This window comes from Protopterus annectens, chromosome 1.part0 (assembly GCF_019279795.1).
Source record: "Protopterus annectens isolate FY-2018-M chromosome 1.part0, PAN1.0, whole genome shotgun sequence".
Taxonomy (NCBI): domain Eukaryota; kingdom Metazoa; phylum Chordata; order Ceratodontiformes; family Protopteridae; genus Protopterus; species Protopterus annectens.
Window position 1 is genome coordinate 1,514,629,022 of NC_056725.1, and position 22,558 is coordinate 1,514,651,579.

Here is a 22,558-nt window from a genome sequence, read left to right on the forward strand (position 1 = left end):
GGTAATGGAAAAAAGTTTTTACTTCCCCTGCAGTAGCATTCAGCACAGTCAGCTGTTAGGCTTACATGGCAAAATATTTACTGCCAGTTTTTGCTGACATAAATAAGGAGTTTTCTGATTTACCTTCTTTGGACATTAAATATTTCATTCTCAGCATTATTTCTTTTGTTACACAAGTCATTAAGCATTATTTAAAGCAGGGGTCTCAGACTCATGGCCCTTGGACTTTGTACAACCCTCAAACTAGCATAATTATAGATGAAGGAAGTAACTACAGTACTTTTCTAGCTACACCACCTGCATTTCTTTTTTTCTTGGAGGCTGTGGCCCTTGCCTGAGTTTGCTAGTCTTCATACAACACCAGTGGTTATCTCAGTTTGAAACTCCTGATTTAAAGTGTTCACATGATTTCACTGATGCAGTGTTCTGAGGAGCTGCATCTGGGTCAGTCTTAGGTAGATATGCATAGTTTGGACCTTAAAATCTGCCAGAAGATGTCAGTAATATGGACAAGGAAGTACTGTTTGGTACCACTTTACTGAAGTTGTGAAAATATTTGATGGGGGGAGGGGCTCATCTAAGGGTCAACCGAGATTTTCAATCTCCCATTCCTAGGTATAACAGAAATTACTTTTCCAGTCCTGGGCCCTTCTACAGGAAGCATTTCAAATAATGTGTACAGAAAACTGGGAAACAACAGTACCAGAAACAATGCAAGGACAATTCAAATAAAAAAAAGAGGCTCCCCAGACCTGACTGTATTTTTCTTCCACTCCTTTTCCTCTCCACTCTGGCCACCATCTGAATTTGGAAGGCAAACTTACTTTCTTTTCATCTCCCCCTCTGGAATCAGATGACAACAGACTCTTGGGTGCTATAATGTATCCAAAATAGGTACAAGTCACAGTGAGACTCCTTCCCTCCAAACTCAGTGGTTCCTCCACACTCAGAAAAATCAAACCCATCTCTTTCCTACCAACATTTTCCATTTGTTATCTCAAGACATCATAGCACCAGTTTCAAATTCTCAAAAGAAGGAACAGGATTTTATTCTAGAGTCTTTCTGGTCCTCAAAAGAAGGGAATCTGGAGACTGGACTTGTCTTTCTTAAAATGTTATGGAAAAAAAAAAACTCTCTAAAAATAATCTTTATAACTCATGAAAGTGACCAAGGACAATTACTGTAATCTTCCCCACAGAGTGGATCTGCTCATATAGGACAAGGCATCTCTGATCCACCCAGTTTGGAGAACCAACATTTGACTACTTGAATGATAAAATTTCGATACCATTAAGGCATCTTCTTGCTGAGGACATGCAGAGGGTATTAAAGGAGGCTAGGAAAGCTGCCAGCAGAAAATTCTATTTAGCCAAATAGAAGAGATTTTCTAGTTGATGCCACAAGAAGAACCAGAATGCCAACAAAGCAGAAGACTGGTCTGGTTCTCCACTATCTGAGTGAATTTAGGCCTTTCTTTCTCTTTAAAAATTCATCTTTTGGTCAATTCTGCATATTTAGATTCCCTTTTTATCCTTATTGGGAGTAAAATAATTTCTGAAATGTATATCCATCCACCAAGGAAACAGATGGCCCCATAGGATCATAAGTATGTTTTAGAAAAACTCACTTTTACCATACTTTCGTCTAGCTTGTCAGGCTGACTTGAAATTCTTGACTTGGAAAATTGTTTTACTTCCTGCTTTGACTTCAGCTAGGTGAGCATCCGAGTTGCAGGTTTTCATGGTGAATCAGACTTTCTTCATATTTCATAGAGAAAGAGTAACTTTGAGAACTAATACTTCATTTTATGCTAAAAGTGGTCTCAGAATTTACTCTGAACCAATGCATTCATCACCAAGTGTGCTTTCCTGAACCTAAAAACAGAGGAAAGAGATAATCCTGCATACTCTGGATGTCCACAGGTAGAGCAGATACAACATTGGCAAAACGAAAGACTTTAAAATGTTGAACCAGCTCTTCACTTTTTTTTTGATAGAAAGAAAAGGGACATTTAGTGTCAAAACAGACAGTTTCTAACTGGTTATCCCATTCCATTCACTTTTGTTATTCTGACCATGGTAAGTCCTTACTTCAGAACGTTAAGACTCACTCTACCAGAGCCATGGCTCTATTATGCTTTTTGGAAAAGGGTGCTCTGTTGACCTATTATAGAGGCAGCTACTTCATCATCTGTACACACCTTCATCAAACATTATAAGGTTACTCTTTTCTTATGGCCAGAAAAAGTTTTGCTGGATCGTTTCTCTAGGGGCTGCTTGAATCTGACCTTTAGTCCTCCTCACTGGTTATCTAGGCTTTGGCAATCATCCCATATAGCTATATACTACTGCAATAGTGATCTAATGATGAACATAGTACAGTTGTGTAAGTAAACGTGCCATAATAGTAGATGTTCAAATAGATCACTTTTGCAGTACTGGAACCCCTCCAGTCTCCTTATCTTGTTTCTGTTTCTTTTTTCTTCCTTTCTTGAGATATTTAGACCAAGGCAGGGGTTCCTCTTTTCCCCAGTCCCACTTTTTTTCCTAGACCGTAAATATCTAAATTGGTAATCTGATTGTGTTGCTTCCCTACTTCAGCCTCCTTTTTCTAGAGAGAGACAAGAAAGTTCTGAATTTTGCTTCACATATGTCTGATTTTACACCAGCACAACATTGTGCAACCTCAGATGCACATTGCTTTTTGAAAGCACCGAAAAGCTTTCATGTATTGGCCGGACATCTGCTTTTTGGCAGGATACATCCCATATAGCTATATGCCATTGCAACAGTGATATTGCTGAACATTCATTATTATGATAAGCTTTACTTACACAACTCTACTTTCTGTAAAGTGAAAGGTTAGTATTATCTCTAGCTGAGAGTTGACGTGGGTAGGTAAAGGCTGAGGAGGAGCTTAAACATGAGATGTTTGTTGTGGAGATTGGGGCAATGGTAGTTGGACTGATGGACTTGAAACCTGAGGTTGTCCCTTTTGAGAGAAAGTAGATTTTTGAAGTCATTGGCTGAAAGGTTTATTGAAAAGGTGGAAAATTTACTCATAACTAATTATATTGCCTTTTAAGTCATTTTATGGTGTTCCAGAACAGTCTTGAACATGAAGCCATGACAAGTTGCTGAGTTAGATGTTATCCTACTGTGTTTTCTTATATGCTGATAGGTTTGATGCACACTTTCATCATGGGGGTTAGATTTCCAGTCTCCCCATGTTTTACCCGTTTGCCTAAATACAACCTGTATTTCAGTGGTGTGCGTCTGTTCTTTTAGCTTTCTTCAGGTGGCTGGGAACAAATCATCTTGTATTATCGCTGGTTGGTTAATAAAATAAGAAAGCAAGGCATTTTCTATATTGCTTTCTTTACAGAGAAAACACCAGACTGCTCATAAGTTGATAGTGTTAATTCCATACTCTTTAGGAGGGAGTGGCCATCTGACAAATAGGGGTTGGTAAAGCTTTTGTTTTACAGAACCAAATGGAAAGTTGTTTGCCTGCAGTGATACGCCTGTACATCATTCAGGCATAGTGGTAAGTAGCAGGTCAAGCGTTCAGTCTTAGACACCTAGTTTATGATATTTATTATTTTTTACTAGCTGTGAATGTCCCACTCATCTTAGAAGGACTACAAATTACTGCTGCTCTGAATGCCCATGTGAATAGTTTACCTTTTGTGATACTACATTAGTTCTTTATGAGGTAGTCCAGTGAATTTATGTTGGTGGTTACTTAGTATCATATTCTGTTGAGGAGACAACAGTCACAGCCTATGATGAATCTGAAGGGTTTCTTTAGCAACAGCTAGAAAGAAAAGTAGCTGTGTGTAAGCCATTCATGATGTAAAATGGCTAGGCATCTCTCACTCTACCTTTGATGTAAGTTAGTAGAAAACCATCAGTAAAGAAATGCTGCCATTAATATATAGTATCAAACGTCATTACACATTTTATATCACAACTTCAGTTTTTGTTTTAGAATTTACTCAAAAGTAACCTTGTATATTGTTTGCTTGGAATTATGATGATGAGATAAGAGGATATTGGCAGTTTTTTTAAAATGACTTTTTTCATTTTTTGTTTTTTTACTTATGTTGCAGGAATCAAACAGAGTTAAGAATGCATAACACAGCTACATGCTTTTGTTTTTTTATCGGTTTCTTTGGCTAAATCAAATATAAATAGAATATTGACTTACTGCCATTGTTTTCATCATGCTGTATTAACGAATGTGAACTGTTCATGAAGGAGAATTAAATAGTTTATGAATGAGTGTACATGCTCTGCAACACCAAAAATTAAATTATAGCTTTGTTTTCACAGCGTGAATCCATTATAGCAGTACTAGAAGGACATTTGGATCTGGTGACTGCTGCCGAGTTCTGCTCTTGGAAAGATAATGTACTTGTGTCAGTGTCTGAAGATAGGACTTTTAAGGTATGGAAGCTTTAAAATTTATCCTGGATAACGTACATGCTAAGTAGTTTTTTTCCAGCATGAAGTGATTATGGAAGACTACTTTCATGAATGTAGCCACCTGACTAAACAGAGAACTTCAGTTGTTGTACATATAGTGCTCCTTTCATTAGATGAGATGGAAGTGAATGGAGATGGAAGCATACTAGCTGAGCCCAAGGACAAACTTAGCAGAACTGCATAAAAATGAAGCTCCCATGCAAAGTGACGCTCAAATGCACATTTTGATCTACAGAAGGAAAGTTGTAGACTCTGAAGTAAAAACTTCCTGTCAGAAATGTAAAACCCATAATTGCAAATACATCAACTTTGTAAAATAAACCCTGATTTAAAACTAAAATAGAGTATATGTCAAAGCTGAAAGTAATTCCAGTAAAGAGCTTTTATGGGGTATACTGGTGGTGGACTGTATTTTTCATACCTTTGCCTGCTTATACTTTCTTTTGCATACACTGAGAGTCAGGTAATACTCTGAGAAATCATGCTGCCAGATTTAATATATAATCACCATACTCACTCTTACAGTCTTGCTATATTGGTGATCATAGTTATGGCCCTCAGGATTTCAACAAGGACCACAAAATAAGATTTAATTGCATTTAATAGCATATTGAAACACATAAGATTCATTCACATCTTAGTAAATATTGCCAATGTTTTCTAACCTTCAGCGCACTGTCAGATCGGTGGCATTTATATTGCAATCTATTCTGCATATGCCAACCTCAGTTTTGTTTACAGGAGTAGCACCCAAAGTTGATGGTAGTTTTAGATAATTTTAAGTATACTGTAATCATGCCTTGTTCGTGTTTAGAATATATGTAACAGACATGGCATTGCTGTATTGAAAAGGTAGAGAATGGAATGCAGAGATATGAAGTATATTTCTTAGATATTCAGTAATGGAGTGTAACTAAACATTGTTTTATTGAATTATGCAGTATTGTTGTCCAGATAATTATACACCCAGTCTGACATTTTACGAAGTCAGGGAATATAGTTATAATTGGAAGCAGGGTATACATATCTTGGACTTACAGGTAGAAAAGGAATTTTTGGCATGTAAAGTTCATCCAATTAGAAAGCATACAGTTCTTCTCATGCCATATTAATTCTGACAAATTGTTTTTAGTGATTTTATGTGACTAATCTTCTCTGTGCATTTCATGTTTTCTTGTCTGTAGTAATGAAATTTTTCAACTACAGCTTCCAATGGGCGTCTTTTTCTAAACCATACTACCCGTTCTTTAAAGTATTTTATAATATTTCCTCTAAACATCATTACATTCATCTGCATAGCAACCCCTAATTACTGTATTCTGTCTGCAGTCATTTTATTTCACTTAGTGCTAGTTAACCATATCATACCCTCTAGATATACATGCCTGTTTTCACATGTGACTCGTGAAGTACAGTCTGGTTAAATGGCTTATTTGGAGTGATACAGTACACAAAATGGATTTAGAAATCTACTTAACAGAATTTAGCTCAGTTTCTACTTGGTAGAATTGTCAGCTGAACATGCTTAACAGTTTTTTCTTTACTGTGATGTACTTTCTTTGTTGTGGGCTTGCAAATTAATACATATTCAACAGTCTTATGTGTGGCTTAACAGCAAATCTTTTTCAATCTGGATTACCCCTTGTACATCTGTGCACTATTTGAAAGACATTAGGTTTGCACACTGTTCAAGAGGGGTCTTACGACATTTGTATAGGCTGTTTATAAATACTTTCAGTAGCTACCAAAGTGTTGCTGGGTTTCTGTTAAGTCATTATCAGTAAGTACCACCTATTATGTGCCCTGTGTTAATCTTGATAATATTGCAGTATTTTTCTGCTGTGTTTTAATGTTTTAGTTTCATTATGCTACACTAAAAGCCAGTCTGCTTTTGATTAATGTTGTAGCTTTCAAATAACTTGTTTGCTTTACTTCTTTACCCAAGGAATGTGCAGTCTACTTTAGATGTTGATATTACTTCACTTGTTAAATAGCATATATTTCTTCTTTACCTTCCGCTACCTTCCATGAATGTCTGCTTGCCCAGTTCTGCCATGCAAACAGTGTGTCATTTAGAATAGATAGTCTTGCTGCTTCTTTAGGCATCTTGTGACTATAATCTTATTAAACGTATTCATCAGTGGTATGTAGTGTTGTCAAAGACACTGCAGAAATAATCGCATTGCTTCAGTACTACATTAGTTTGGTTACAGTTCAGAAATGCTGAAAATTTATTTGGAAGTCTTTTTTAACACCTTTACTGAATTATCACTTAAGACATAGGCATATATAAATGTATATAAAAGAAAACAAACCATATTAACATATTTCCAAGTACATACATTATAAATCACACATGTTCTTTTATATAACTATCATCAGTTCAATATTACATAAATTGATCACTTTCTGCCATCCCTAAAACCTCCTCCAGGTCTTTATTCTGTTTGTATTGTTTCCACAATTTCCATTTATTTTTATGTAATTTCTGCCTACCCTTTTCTAAAGATCCCACTTCTAGTTCTTTTTTCTCTCTTACAATGTTCAGTACTCAGTTACAGTTGTTTTGGACTTTGATTTCCATTTTATAGTAATTGCTTTTTTGGCAGTCACCAAAATTAAACTTCCTACTGTGTCTAGGCAATGCAGTTCATGTGTCCTTGTGACATCCAAATAATATCCCACAGGACTGCCAACAGTAATTTGATGTATCTTACTATCCTGGGTCAGTAACTAAGGAGCTTCAGTCCCCACTACTGACTCCAGTGTGACTGTCACTTAAACAGGAGTAATATTTCACAATTTTCCCCTTAAAGCACAGCAAGAACATGCTCTATAACCTGGGACTGGACTGTATACTTTCCACTCTTAATGTAACTCCTTATTACACACTTCAGAGCAATGTGTTCCAGTTTAAGACCTCTGATACACTTAAATGGATTAAATCTCACACATCCAAACATTTCTGGGAAAGCCTGACACAGATTTCCAGCCATGTTTCTTCCCCAAAATAATACAGTAATGCTGCCACCATTCAGAGTGTTTTCATGCCCTTTTAAAGGGGTGTCAAATTTAGTAATACATTGCTACAACAGAACAAAGGCAGGCTTACAATTCTTGATGAGTCATTTTGGTTATCTGCTGCACATTACACCTGTGAACAACTCACAACTGGCTGTTACCTGGCAACTGTAACTGACAACTGATTACTGACTGTTAACTGTTTTCAGCAGCCTCTATTATAAACTAGCCTAACTGTTGCAACTGTTCTACTTCTAATTTTCATTTCATACTTTGAAAAACAACCACAACTGTTTACTAAGGTTCCTTCCTGTCTTTCAGCTTCTGGCAGTAACACATAGAAACTGTCAACATTCTGATTTCATCATCTGCAGATCAGCTGAATCTGAGACAGTTTTACTTTAGAATCTTTCTTCACAAACATGCACAGTTAGAAATGTAAAAGGACACTGTTTGTCTTTAAAACATTCTGTACAACAGATTATAAATCATCATGTAAGACCTTATTTACAATATCATAGTTAGTCATGCTGGCATATAATACACAGGTTAATCTGTAATTGTGTACAAAAACTCAACCAGACATGCTAGCACAAATAATTTCTTCACATTCCTAGCTCAAAAGAATAATTTCCTTAGTTACACCCAGTTGCTCACCCAATATTTCTGATAGAGTAACTGCAAGGAATTTTTGAAATCTGCCAACTTATTACTCTCCCAAAGCATATGCTCCCATTTACCTCTCTCTTTTTCCTATCATACTTCCAACATTTGCCGTCTGCCTGAGGAAAAATCCTTTGGAGTCTATGTGTGGGTTTAAAAATTCCTAAGCAAACATTTCCAAACAAAAATCCTGAATCTTCTAGATTTTGTTGCATACTTGGCAATCATACATATATCCTCGCATTGTTCCCTTATAAATTGTTTACCCAATCACTTTTCTTAAGCTTTTCTAATCTCCTCTGATTGATTCGTATAGTTATTGTGCAATATTGTATATGCCTTACTAAATTTATTTGGAAGTCTTATACATACAAATATGTTTCTTAAATTTAGTTTTTTACATTTTTAACTGTATTGTCTTGGTGCTTTTGATTTTATGTAATCATCAACCTTCCAAAAAAGAGTCCTCTATGTCAGGCATGCAGGTAAAAAGTATAGAGAAAGTTAAAAAAAAATATGCAAGTCATATCTGCTACTCCATAATCTAGCAAACTAGTTTTCCAGTGAAAAGGAATATATAGAGCTGCAACTAAGGAACATCAAGTGATTGGTAAGAGAACTCCTAGTATGCCAGAATGAATGCAGCTGTTGATGAGAGAGAGGAATTGGTTATATGCAGTGGATATGAGTTAAAAATAGGCTTATAGAGGGGAAAGATTGATCACAGATACATAAGGGGTTATGGTGATGGCAAAAACACTATTTATCTCTTTGGAAATTATGGGATTATAGGATAGTTCCTTAACCCCACCTTTTTCCTTGTGGTAAAAAGTTAGGGATACAATGTCAGAGTGAACCCTGGTGCAGACTTTATATCTCCAAGGGCATTTAAAATTGATAAACTTTCCATTACCCTTCTTGTGTATTTCAAGTGGCTTAAGAGAGATTATCATAATAACACTGACATGAAGAAGGGCTTTTAGTACATATATTAATAGGTAAGTACTAGGCTATCTCCCCTTGTGGCTATTTTAAGCATAGCCAATTCCCTTTTGGTGCTTGAACTAACCTATTCTATGTGGTGTTAGGTTGACTTTGTTCATCCATTGGTTGATGATTATATATTACCCATAGTGATAGTAACTGTGATCATACCATAGATAATTTGAGGGGACCTATGCACGGGCTAAAGCATTTAAGTGCTGTCTCTATCCATTAGTAGTACATGGGGCAGTCCTGGAGTGAATTTATTATTATCCATCCATAGTTTAAAGTTGTGTTTGAATATGGACAGGGATGAGCTTTGTTTTACATGGATGGTGAGCCTTTTTCAGAGCAGTGGTATCCTCTGTGAATTATACCTGTCACTCCAAGCTGTTTAGATCTCTGAACTGAGTATTTCTGATGCCATTTGACTTGTTAATGTGCAGTAGGTTCATTGGGTCAGTAGATATCTTGTATGCCAGATGCAGGTCAGTTCTTAGCAGTCTGTAGGATACTGAGTATAGTGACAGGGCTTTGAGGTTGTTTGTTTAGGACATATTCTTTAGACATTGTATCCTTTTAGTAAGGTATCTATGCTTGGTTTTGTCTCCAGTTGGTGGGCTTTTTTTTCATTTTTTGGTGGTATGACACTTTGTTTCTGCTTGATTTTGTCTCCAGTTGGTAGTTTTTTTCATTTTTTGGTGCTATTTTTACTACTTGTTATTTTTTTTTGGTTTTTGTATCTCTGTGGGCATTCCAGTTGTTGCATGTGTCTAGATAGATGTACGCCAAAGGCAGCATTGTACTCCATGACTGGCCTAATGAGGGCTGAGTAAAGGAGGACAATGACATCTAGATCTAGTCTCAGCCCCTTTGTTTATAAGCTGTACAATGTAGAAAGACTTTCGTATGACTATGGTTATGTAGGTCAAACATTAGGTCACTGTCTGTATAAGTTTCCAAATCCCAAAGAACTGGGTCAGCTCTTAGGGACATATTGTCTGGGGATTCAGTAGCTGCTCCTAGCTTGCAGTCATCTGCAAACTTAGTCAGCCAGAGCCCTTTGGTACTGGCTTTTACTTCAGAGAAGTAAATGCCAAACAGGAGAGTTCACAGCTCTGAACCCTGGGAGACTCCATTAGTGACTGATCTATTTGTGGATGTAGCTTCCCCTGTTTTGATCTCCTGCATCCAATCTGTGAGCCAGATGGCAATCTATTGGATGATGGAGGGGTTTATTCCAAGTTTATCTAGCTTTTCTACTGTGTCCAAGTTGGGGATAGTGTCAAAATCTTGGCCAGGTCATGGCATGTGGTGTGTGTTGTTTTACATTCATCTGTTGTTTTTCAAAGAGGTCCACTAGGTTAAGTAAACTTGGCCTGCCCTTGACAAATCCAGACCAAGATGGATCAAGTGTTTGGAGGTTCCCTTCATCCTTGTTGATTAGTTCCATGATAAGTCTTTCCATGGCTTTGAATATGAAGCTGGTTAGACTTACGGGTCTGTAATTGTCTGGGTCTATGGTAGGTCCTACCTTATGCAGGGGAATGGCTGTAGCTGTTCACCATTCATTAGATTCAAAACCTGTATGGAGGCTGAGGTTGAACAGTGTTGCTGGAGGGTCCATCCAGGAACATTGCCAGGACCCATCAATGTATTATTTTTTTTTATTTTTTGTTAGCACTTTCAGGACTTTGTCTTGTATGGTAACTGGAGGTATAGCTTGTTAGATAAATTGAAGGGAGAGAGGGGAGGGGTACGGTTTGAGCTGAATTTATCAGCCAGTATGTTAGCTATATCACCAGCCTTAATGTAGGTAACATTATTCACAATTAGCTGAGTGCATTGCTGAGTTATGCTTCTGAGATTATTTATAGAACTGAAAAAGACCTTGCGATTGTCTTTGGCTTGGGTGTCTAATTTAGCCTCAGTCTTGGCTTTGGTGGATTTTTATAAAGCTCTTGAGTTGTTTGTTCTGATGTCTATTTCATCTGTTCCTCAACTGATGGGTCTCAGATTTGACAGTGGGACCTGTAATCAGCCACTCTTGATAGAATTTAGGCATCACAGCGCAAACGTCTTCCATTACCCATAATCCCTCTCTTCTCCTTAGTTACCTCAGGGTCTCATTTGCTGCTTTAGCGATAAGACATGGTCGCTGCTAGCTGGAGTATAGGAGATAAGTGAGCTAATAGAGATTTCTCGATATTTCTTATCCAGTTGAATATTCTTTTTATTTCCTTCTCTCCTTCATCCTCCTTTATATATATATATATATATATATATATATATATATATATATATATATATATATCTAGAGTTGGATAACTTCTTTAGGTTTAAATTAGGTAGCTTTTCAACTGGACCTTCAGCCCTTACAGGCTATCTTGTTACCTCCTTGGTATGGCCTTTGTACCATTATTGGTATTACCTTTCTTTCTTCTACCCTTGGATATCGCTGATTACCATTGTTGGTATTTTGTCTGTCTTTCCTTTTACAGGTGCCTAATTTCTGAGGATGTCAGAGAAACCTACGAGTTTTAAAAACTGTGCCACTTATGGGCACAAAATTCACAATTCTGACAGTCATTCAGAATGTGTTTACTTATTTGGTCTGGCTCACCTTAATATAGACTGTAAAATGTGTGTCAGTTTTAACAACCGGGCCCTGGTCAGGAGAAAGAACAAACTGATATTAAAAGGACTTCTTCCTACTTTAGCTTCATTTATTTATGAAGCCCCATCCTCCTTAAAGAAATATTCAAGAAAATCTCAAGACAAAAATAAGGACCTGAGGAAGTACTTCTCTGACTGCTCTCCTTCTGCAACTTCTTTGGGCTTGGCTTCATCCTGAGAAGATTTCTGAAATATCAGATCTGTCAACCTCCACAGTTCAAAAACTGACAAAATCTAAAACTTCAAATACATCCTCCAGTTCAGATTCGACCTGATATAAGTCTTAGTCACCTCAGGTTCATACTAGATTTTCTCCAGAACCAGTAACTTCACAGCTACACTCTCCCTTTCTACAGGACATTCCTCAAAGAGTTTCTCCTCCATCTTTCACATCATCCTCCCTCAGGTAAGCTAGGAGCTTATCAGAAGCGGATGTAAATAGGATGACGAGAACATTTTTCAGAACCCAGACCCAGTCATTCCGTCTTCATCTCCCATTGGAAACATACGCCTTTCTAATACACAGCCTCAACCTTTGACTTCTACTATGATCTGTCCAGTGGTTCCAGAAATACTGGACCCGAGACATCCGAGTGTGTCTGTGTTGGATCAGAAGACTTGGCCTTCTTCAGCTTTGACACTCTCTCTAATCCAGATGGGTCCAACCTTGTCAGATTTGGATTGATTTAGGAGCTGTAGCATCTGTGTTTGGTCTGGGGGTCCAGGATCAACTCTGATGCTCTCAGAGCCATCCCTGCCGCTTGGAGCCTCGGCGCTAGACCGCTCGGTCCCTGAGTTCTGCTTCAAGGATGGAACTAGGGGGAATTGGGTTTTACTGTTCACATGCTTCTTCAGATCCAGAGAGGGTAGGCCTCGGCTCCCCTGTGGCTCTGGCTTTCAAAGTAGTGAAAAAAGCTTTCTCCCCTTCTAGGGAAAAGACATCCTTGCTCCCTTTGGTCCACCCCATGCTCAACTGCTCTATATGGAAACTGGATCTTTTCATCCAGTCCCATCAGGACAGCTGGTCCAGTCAAGTCTCAAGACTGTCCTCATTCAGGACTCTGCTGTCACTTTTAAGTCTTCTCCAGAGACTCCCACTGAAGACCCCCTCAGTAGCAGACATGTAAGAGGAAACACCTAGACTCTCCACAACAGTCTTTAACTGAAGACACTGACTTCAATGAAAGGGAAGGGTCTCCCAGATCACTCGTTGTGGGTGTCTCATTCTGTGAAATACTCAAACTTCTGAGACAGAAAGGTGATTGGTCTTCTGACCCCCTCCCCCTTTAAAAGAGGAGTCAGTGTTCCTTGAGGCTTTTGGAAATGGCTCAGCTACAACTTGGGTAGTCCCCCTGGCAAATGAGATGGTAGACCTTATCCCCTGCTGGGCTTGGAAGGATTTGGATGTCACAGAGCCCATCTTCAAACATCCTGATAAGTATCTTGTGGCACCTAAGGGTAGGGCTCACTGGAGCAAGGATCCCCCTGAGGATACTATGGTGGTTGCAACAGCCACCAAGAAAGAACTCTGAGAACAGAGTTCTTCATCCATTCCCCTAACAGGGAATCTAGGGTGTTGGACAGAAGCATGTCTGTATGTCAGTGACCTTCAGCTGCAGGTCTCTGAATTATCAGCACATGTGACAAGATTTCAGAGGGAATTGATCAAACAATTTTCCAATAGTCTGTTGGGGTCCATGCCTGTGGAGTACAAAAATACAGTTTCTTTGCAACTGGCCTCCCTCTAGTCTCTATCCATTGCATTCATGAGATTGATTTCTGTTGCCTCAGAGGGAGCAGCTAGATAGGCAGGTTAAGAAATAACCATTAGGAGGCACGCCAGGATGCACCTTTGTGATTTTGCAGAACCCTTTAAGTCTTTGTTCATCAGTGCCCCTTTGATGGATCCACCTTGTTTGGCTCCTAGGTAAAGGAGACTCTTCCTATGAGGGAACTGTATTGGAAGATGCCCCCCCCCCCCCATTCCAGAGATGACCCGCAACATCAGGGCTTCAGAAGACCCTTTTCTGAGAAACCCTTTCAGTGTCCCTGAAGGGTTACCTGAATGCTGCACTCTGGAGGCAGTCAGGGGATGCTTATCTCTACACCCAGAATCCTGGATAGCCATTACCAGATAACTGGGTGCAAAGTATAATATCCAGAGGTTATTACATACCATTTTTCCCTTCTACCTCCATAATGCAACAAAAGAATTCCTGACATTCCACCCAGTGAGAAGAAAGCAGCAGCCATAGAAATATAAAAGCTGCTGAGGGAAAGAGTTGTCCATCTGGTCCCCCCAGAGCAACAAGGATGTGGAACTTACTCAAGATTCTTTTTAGTGCCAATGAAGAAAGGGGACCAAAGACCAATTTTGTTATGTTCTATGACTGTACTTGTAAATAATCTGTTTTTAAGTATGTTTTAAATGCAACTGTAATTTGAGTTTTATTAGTCTAAGAGTCAGTAAAATTTGTTTAGACAATTGCTTAGTATTGTATGTGGAGCTTTTCTCCCAGGGCCTCCGCTGAAAATGGACATATACCCAGTTGGACTTTCCCAGTCAACAAATGTAAAATAAATAAAATAAAAATAAAAAATCTCAGCAATCTGAATCACTTTGAAAAACATTTGAAGTTCTAGATGGTCACAGTCCAGTCCATCCTACCACTGTTGCAGAAGGATGATTGGATGTGCTCCATAGACCTCCAGGATGCATACGATCATATCAAAGTACACAAGTGCACGAGGCGATATCTATGCTTCCAGCTGGGAGCCAGTCACTACTAGTTCAGAGCACTGCCTTTGGTCTCACTACAGCCCCCAGGGTGTTCATCAAGGGCATGGAAGTGGTTGCAGCTCACCTGAGACTGTATTGATTCGGAGTGTTTCCTTATCCAGATGACTGGCTCCTATCTGCTTCCACCAAGCATCTATCATTCATGCCAGGGACTACTTGCTCCACCTATGTCTCCAGCTAGGCATTACTATAAACTGCAGAAAGTCACAGATCTGCCCAATGCAGTCTCTAGAGTTCATTGGTGCCTGTCTACCACAGACAAGAGTGGACACTTTACGAAAGCAAGCATTACTCATTCTTTCTCTTCTTTCACCTCCAGCTAAATTAATCTTACAACTACTGGGGTCAATGGCAGCTTCAATAGTATTGGTACCTTTGGCTCGCTTTCACATGAGGGTGTCACAGTGGACTCTAGCAGTGCAGTGGTCAATAAGACATCATCTACTGATGGCACTCATTCATATCACAAATTTTCTGCAGGCATCACATAGCATGGTGGGCTCATGCAGAAGAAGTAATTCGTAGCTGCCTATTTACTCTACCCACTTCCAAGGCTACAGTGACTATGGATGCCTCTCAACTAGGGTGGGGGGGCATTATTTGGGAAGGGCAGTCCAAGGCACATGGTCCCAGACAGTGGCCGGTTTTCACATCAACATCCTAGAAATGAGAGCAGTTCTATTAGCTTTGCAGGTGTTTCAAGGTTTTCTCCCTCTAGGGATGATTGCTGTTCAGACAGGCAGCATCTATGTAGTCTAGTACATTACCAAACAGGAGGGAATCCGATCCTACACACTATGTTGGGATGCAGTGAGAGTTTGGGAAAGGGTGATATCTTTGACAGCTTTCTCTTGGCAAAGCTTATTCCATGGAAAATCAACATGCTAGCAGACAAACTGAGCAGGTCCATCTTACTCCCTCACAAGTAGTCTCTCAATCAGTCAGTGGCAGAAATGATATTTTGCCACTGGGGTCACTAATGCTGTGAACACTTTGCTTCTTCCATCAATGCCAAGTGCAGCAGGTACTTTGCCCTGATCCCCCCAGAGGGGGAATCACCTAAAGATTCTGTAGTTCATAATTGGCTGTCCAGTCTACTATATGCCTTCCCTTCAACTCTACTCATTCCCAAGTTTATTCAAAAAGCATTACAGCAGAAGACCAAGGTTATCTTCATTGCCCCATTCTGTCATCACCAAGTGTGGATTCCATTTGTATGTCATCACCTAGTTCACCCTCTCTAGGTTCTGGATCCTCCTCAGGATCTTCTGTCTTGCCCATCTGGTTTGCCTTTCCCAGACATGCAATCTCTCAAGCTGACCACATGATTTCTCCACTTCCAGTAATGGCGAGAAAGCCCAGAATTTCTTCTTCCATTTTGCAACATTCTTGTCATCTAAGAAGGCCTCCACCAGAAACATTTATAAGAGGAAGTGGAATAGATTTTCTGTCTCAGCCAACAGAGATATCTAGACACCTTTTCAGCACAGATTCCAGCTATTCTTGATTTCCTGGCTTCCATTTTCAATAATGGCGTTAGTTATTTGACAAAGTACAACTGGCTGCAATATCAAATTTTTACTTAGGCAAAAATAATTATTCTCTAGCCTTTCTTAAGGGCACTTTGCTGCTTTGTCCTACTATTAAGGACCCTATCCCTCCTTGGGGCATTACGCTTGTCCTTCAAGCCTTAACTCAGCCCCCTTTCAGCCTGCAGGCAGGGCATAATTAAAGTATTTATCCTGGAAAACACTTTCCCTGGTCACCATTACATCGGCTAGATGTGTGTCAGAGCACCATGTACTTTCTTCCCAGTCACCTTACCTAATTTTTCAGAAGGACAGGGTATCCCTTCAGACTAACTCTTCCTTCCTGGCTAAAGTGGTGTCAGGAGCTAACATTAATCAGTCAATTAACCTACCAGTCTTCTTCCCATATTTCTCCAACAAGGGAGAATACATGCTCCATTTATTAGACGTGCACAGACATCTCACATTTTACATTCACAGACGTATAGACCAAAGGAAGTTAGAACAACTGTTTGTCTCCTTTTCCAAGGCCATATTTGGCAAAGCAGTGTCAGAAATAACCTTAGCCAGATGGCTGACTGATTGCATTGTCTTTGTTTACAAGATTAAAAGACTATCATTACCCAAACATTCTAAAGGATAAATCTCTTAGACCCCCTAAACAGTAGGTTTTACTACCACCACCGCTTATTTTACGAGTTAAATACCCAGGCAAATGCAATATGGTCTATAGATCTCTTTATATTATCCAAAACAATCCACACATGATACTTCTCACCTGAAACACTTACCTGTTTAGTGCATAGTAGATTATTGTTTTTCTTTGCCTCAGCTGCCTAGTTTGCCTTGTGCCTAGCCTTCATTTCTAAGCATCCTATCACCTACTCTCTCGAGCTTTTTTTTTTTTTTACCACACCCACTTCTCCTTCCATTCCCCCTCCCTGCTATTACATCATCTTATACTCTAGTTTTACTCTTATCCCCTACACTCCTTCACTTATCTTCCCACCACTTCTACAATTTCCTCTGTACTCTAATTACCTTTATCCTCCTACCACTTCTACTGTGCCTGCAAAGAACATTATATTCTCTGTCTCCCCTGGCTTATATACTCTTCCTTGCCTATATAGCTACCTCCTACCATACTCTCCACATTATAAAGTACTACTGTCCAGCATGCCCTTTTAATTCAAACCTCAACAAACCTAATATAAACATACTAATTTCTCCACAACTCTATAATGACAGTAATACACTTTTCTTTACCTATAAATACATCTGTATCAATCTACCACCATTTCCTGTGCACAAATAATGCAGACAATTATCCAGACTCATGCACCTCCTTTTACATTCTCTATCTTTGATTAAACTACGTGAATTCATACATCCAAACCCAGGACCCAACCCTTCAAATCCACTCACCATCCCTGCTCCCCTCCATCCCATAACTGACCCTGCACTCAACACCACAGCAACCTCACAAACAACCTGTCATATACAAAAATAACAGCTCTGACCTACTAATAATCAATTTTAACCTAAGAAATATAATAAATAAACTACATGAATTCCATACCGAGACCTGGCTAAAACCCCATATAAAAGATGAAGAAATCCTACCCATAGTTTACAACATTATCAGACGTGATGGATTTAAAAAGTGAAGGGAAAGCATTGCCATTATGTTCCTTTAATCTAGACCAGCTCAGCTTCACTCCTCCAGACCTTCCCAACTCTGAACTAATAACTGCACGCCTAAAAATGAATTCCCACAAAACTATAACTATAATCGCCATCTATCTACTCCCTGGAAACAACTTATCCAGGATAGAAAACTTCTCTGCTGGGCATCATCCAACTTGAACCAAGACACTATAGTCCTAGGAGATTTCAACCTAGACTGGCTAATCTGTTCCTCTGATAAACCCCTCCACCTTTATCAACCTCTACAACTTCACTCAAACAATCAACTCTCCCACTCGTATAGACAAACACAATCAGTATTAGACTGGATTCTAGTAAACAGACCCAACCTAGGTCACCTAGCAGGCTACCTTCCAGACACCATAAATTATCATTTACCAACTTTTTTCTCAGGAAATGGATTCACATACCTAACAATATTATATACAAGCACATTCGCAGCTTAAAAAAATTCTCTGCTGCCTTATTCAACTCACTTCTGCAGCAATTTGACTAGACCCCTTTAAAATCCTTCCAACTGGATCTTGTAGTTGAATACTTTAATAATGCTTTCCTTAATATTCTAAACAGGTTAGCTCTCATTAGGAAAATTTGCATCAAAACTAAACAACATCCTTGGCTATCTAGAGACACCAAACTACTACTCAAAGAGAAAGGGCTTGGTCAAGTTATCAATGCTCCAAAAACAAATCTGACCTTGACAAAAAGACTTATTTCCTCACATCCCAACAAAATTACGTGAACAGCCCACAAAAAATTTGGCAAAGTATAAAGCATCTACTAATTCCTGGTAGGTCAGCTACCCCATCACCAGCAGCCACTAACACCACCGATAGCTCAGCCTCCCAGTTCAATTCACACTTCATCAAATCTATTACATCCGTCATAGACAATAATATTAACAAACCCCTAATGGTCCCCATCTCAACCGAATCCAACCCTAATACATTCACCATTAAGCCCATACAAACAAGCTACATTAAAAAGCTCCTAACCAAATTAAAAACCTCATCTCCATCTGTTGATCATCTCCTGAATGATTTCCTAAAAATAGCTGCTTCTTCCACCTGTTATCCTGTATCTATATTAATTAACTGTTTAATCTCAGAACAGTACATACCTATACACTGGAAAATATCACGTTTTCCCCTACTCAAAGGTGGCCCCTCTACCAACTTCTCTAACTACAGACCCATCTCCATTCTTTCACCCCTAGCCAAAATCCTAGAAAAATGCATTCATCAACAACTCCTAAACTCCTTCAAGAATAACCTCATATCCAACTCGTTGCCCAGTTTTCAACCTAAACATAGTACAAACATTGCACTAATAAGTTTCACCAACACTGCTAACCTCCTCAAAAACCAAGACCTACTCATCTCTTCTGTTTTCCTTGATATGTCTAAAGCCTTTGATATGGTTTCCCATCAAAAACTTCTCAATAAACTAGCAACATATAACCTTGGTCTCCCTTCCTTATCCTGGTTCCACAGCTGTCTTACAAACAGACAGCTGTCCACCAAATGAGAAAATAACCTCTCCCCCCTCCTTCCTATTTCTGTCGGAGTTCAAGGCTCCATCCTCAGACCTCTCCTTTTTATCATATTCACCAATAACCTGAGCTCTGCAACCCAACTAGCCTTCATCATCCAATACGCTGATGATTCCTCTCTTATCTGCTCTGCTGTCGCATTCTTTGAACTGCAAGAAAAAACATAAAAATCACTCCAAGACATAGAAAACTACCTCACCAAAAACCAACTCATACCTAACCGAAAGAAAACTAAGCTTATGTTATTTTCCAATATTAAAGTAAAAAACAACTACCTCCCACTCACTATCTACTCCTCAGACTGCACTAAAATCGAATCAGTCAATCAAACTAAATTTTTAGGTGTCACAATAGACAACTGTCTAAAATTTGACAAGCATATAGCCCTAACAAGCAAAAAAGTCCATATTAAACTTGGCTGTCTCTATAGAGCTAAACTGTACCTAACTAACTACTCCAGACTAGCCACAGTTAGATCCTACCTACTATCTACTCCCCATTACTCTTCCCAAATCTTTACTAACCTACACAAGACCAATATAAATAATGTAGAGACATGTTATAATAAAATAGCAAAATTCGCTGCAGCCCTAACACACAGATCTCACCACTGCTCAGCACTAAAATACTCAACTGGATTGAACTACCCAACCTAGTACACCTCAACCAGCTAACCCTTGGCTATAGCATCATCCATAAATCTAATAACTGCTCAGCTATAAAAGACCTAATTCAAGCAAATACAAACTCCAGGGCCCTTTGATCATCTGATAAACTGCTGCTAAAGGTTACTAACACTTTACTAATCACTGGCTATGCTCCTGTACTACCTCAGGCTAAGCTGTAACACTGCCAAGTACCCCTTCTCAGTGTCCTCTCACCTCTTGCTTGTCAAATCTTTTTCTTATATCATCATTCATATCTTTCTCTCTTTTTACCCAAGCTATTTCCTCTCTAACAACCTCCCAAAAAACTTTAATTTGATATGAACATGTTAATATGTAAGTACATTTATGGTGCAACTATTTCTCCATGTAACTCATTATACTGTTTGCTGATGTTATCTGTATTTCTGCTATAACTTCATTGTTTTGTACTTCACTTATTTTGTAAAATGTATTATTATTTTTATCTGCTGTTATTGATATACTCTTTACTGTCATAAATTTTTCTGGAGCTGTTCTTCCCAGGTCTCTGGTGAAAATGGGCTCCTGGCCCAGTCGGAAATTACCTGGTAATCAAATGTAAAATAAATAAATAAATAAAGCTCACTCTACCACAGATATGGCTGCATCATTTGCTTTTTGCTTCAAAGCTTTCATGGAGTAAATTTCTGCAGCTGCTACATGGTGCAATGCTCATACCTTTACAACTCATTACAAGTTTGACACCTTATGCATGAATAGGGAAACGTTTGGCTCCACTGTACTCAGGAATATCCTTCATTGAGGACCACCCAAGACCACACTAGCTGGGGACTCTGTCCCATCAGTTGAAGAATGGATGAAAAAGACAACATCAGATGTTATAGTTGTGTTGTCTTCTGGTATGCCCTGAGGGATCTTCCTTACTGGTTTTGCTATATGGGCCCCAGAACTCTCTTCTCCGTTTTCTTCATGCTTTCTACTCTTTAGTCATACCTTTGCTTTTTTGCCTTAGAGATTGTTAGTGGCTGATAGTACCTTGTCATGTTGTGGTTAATTGAACAGAGGACAAACTCGATCTGAGGTAACTACAGAGAAGAGGGGGATTATGGGTAAGAGGAGGGGCTCAAGCTATGGAGCCTAAGGTCTATCGGAGTGGCCAAGGACAGATCTGATTGTCAGATCCAAAATCCATCAGTTGAGGATGGATGAAAACAGAAAACACAGATGCAGAGTTATGGTGAGTAAATAACTATAATTTTATTTCAGTGGCATGGGCTCTTATCATTTTGGGATTTTTTGTGGTCACAATTCTCTTCCTTTTATTGTAAAGCTTGTTGATATTATGGTTTCACCAAGGGGGTTGTTTCTGAAGTTTGTCCAGTGCTTGTTTTACAAGGCATGGCCGGCCTTAGGCATAGGCGAACTAGGCAACCGCCTAGGGCGCCGTACAGGCCGGCCTCATAAGGGGCGCAAAATCGCAAAACAAACCAAAGTTAAAAAGTTAAACTTTCTTCACTTTTTAACATTGCGCCCGATGCCCGTTTGTACACAGTAACATTGAGCCCTCCCCCCACGACTGACGACATGAGCACACAGCATAGAACGCCCCCCTCCCTACGTTGTTCTTCCATTCCCTCCCCCCTGCGTGATGTATGGTGAGTCTTTTTTTTTTTTTAAAACCAGCTGCCTAAATCACAAAAGTTGCAGCTGGTTTTCTTCTGATTTGTCTTTCTTTAGTTAGAATAAGGCTGTACAACTTGCCGTTTTTTTGCTTTCCCAGCTGTATTTAGAAACATGATGTGCACGTGGTCTTGGTTTGTTGGTAATGGCAACCGATTTCGTTTTATTGCTGCAAATGATAGGCGTATGTGTTTTTGTGTATGTAACTGTTCGATCATGATCTACCTAACCCTCTTTTTACACTCGCTAAGCTGTTTTATTTATTTTTTTATATAAAACTCAATAAACAGTTTAACGAGTGTAATAGAAGGGCTAGTTAGATCATGATTGCACAGTTATGCACACAAAACATGTTGCGGTCAATAATTGTGTAATGCAAGGTAAAAAAGTGCCCTGAAAATTTGTGTGTTCAGAGTAATTGAGTCTTTTGGATGTTTCTCACCAAGCAGAAGTTTGAATATATTATTTTCTTTTGTTTTGTCGATCTCGTTAGCTAGTCATTTATGTTTTTATTTTCAACTCCAGGAAAGGTGCCCGGCTATTTTATGTGCATTTTGCACTACGTCTTGTTTCAGTCTGACTAGTAGTATATGTAAGGGTAAATCCGGGGCTATAATCTTTCATAGCTGTTAAGGCAAATAAATTATTTGTGTAGAAAAAAAATGATACCAGGTAATAAGGGAACAAAGTGATTTTAAGTCTTCATTATTTAATAATTACAAATACAAATGTAAGTGGCGCTGTATTATCATAGCTAAGAATTAACTTATTTAGAATGGCGATGGATCTTTTGGAAGATGGTGCTCTGAAG

At 39.0% G+C, this 22,558-nt stretch overlaps 1 protein-coding gene across 1 annotated transcript in view; it reads left to right on the plus strand.

Annotated features, from left to right (window-relative positions):
- WDR27 (WD repeat domain 27) overlaps positions 1 to 22,558 on the plus strand; it is a 2,477,832-nt gene that overhangs the window by 360,803 nt on the left and 2,094,471 nt on the right. The window contains exon 5 of the mRNA XM_044072816.1: positions 4,336 to 4,449. Coding sequence (XP_043928751.1) covers positions 4,336 to 4,449 — 114 coding nt within the window. The remainder of the gene's footprint in view (positions 1 to 4,335; positions 4,450 to 22,558) is intronic.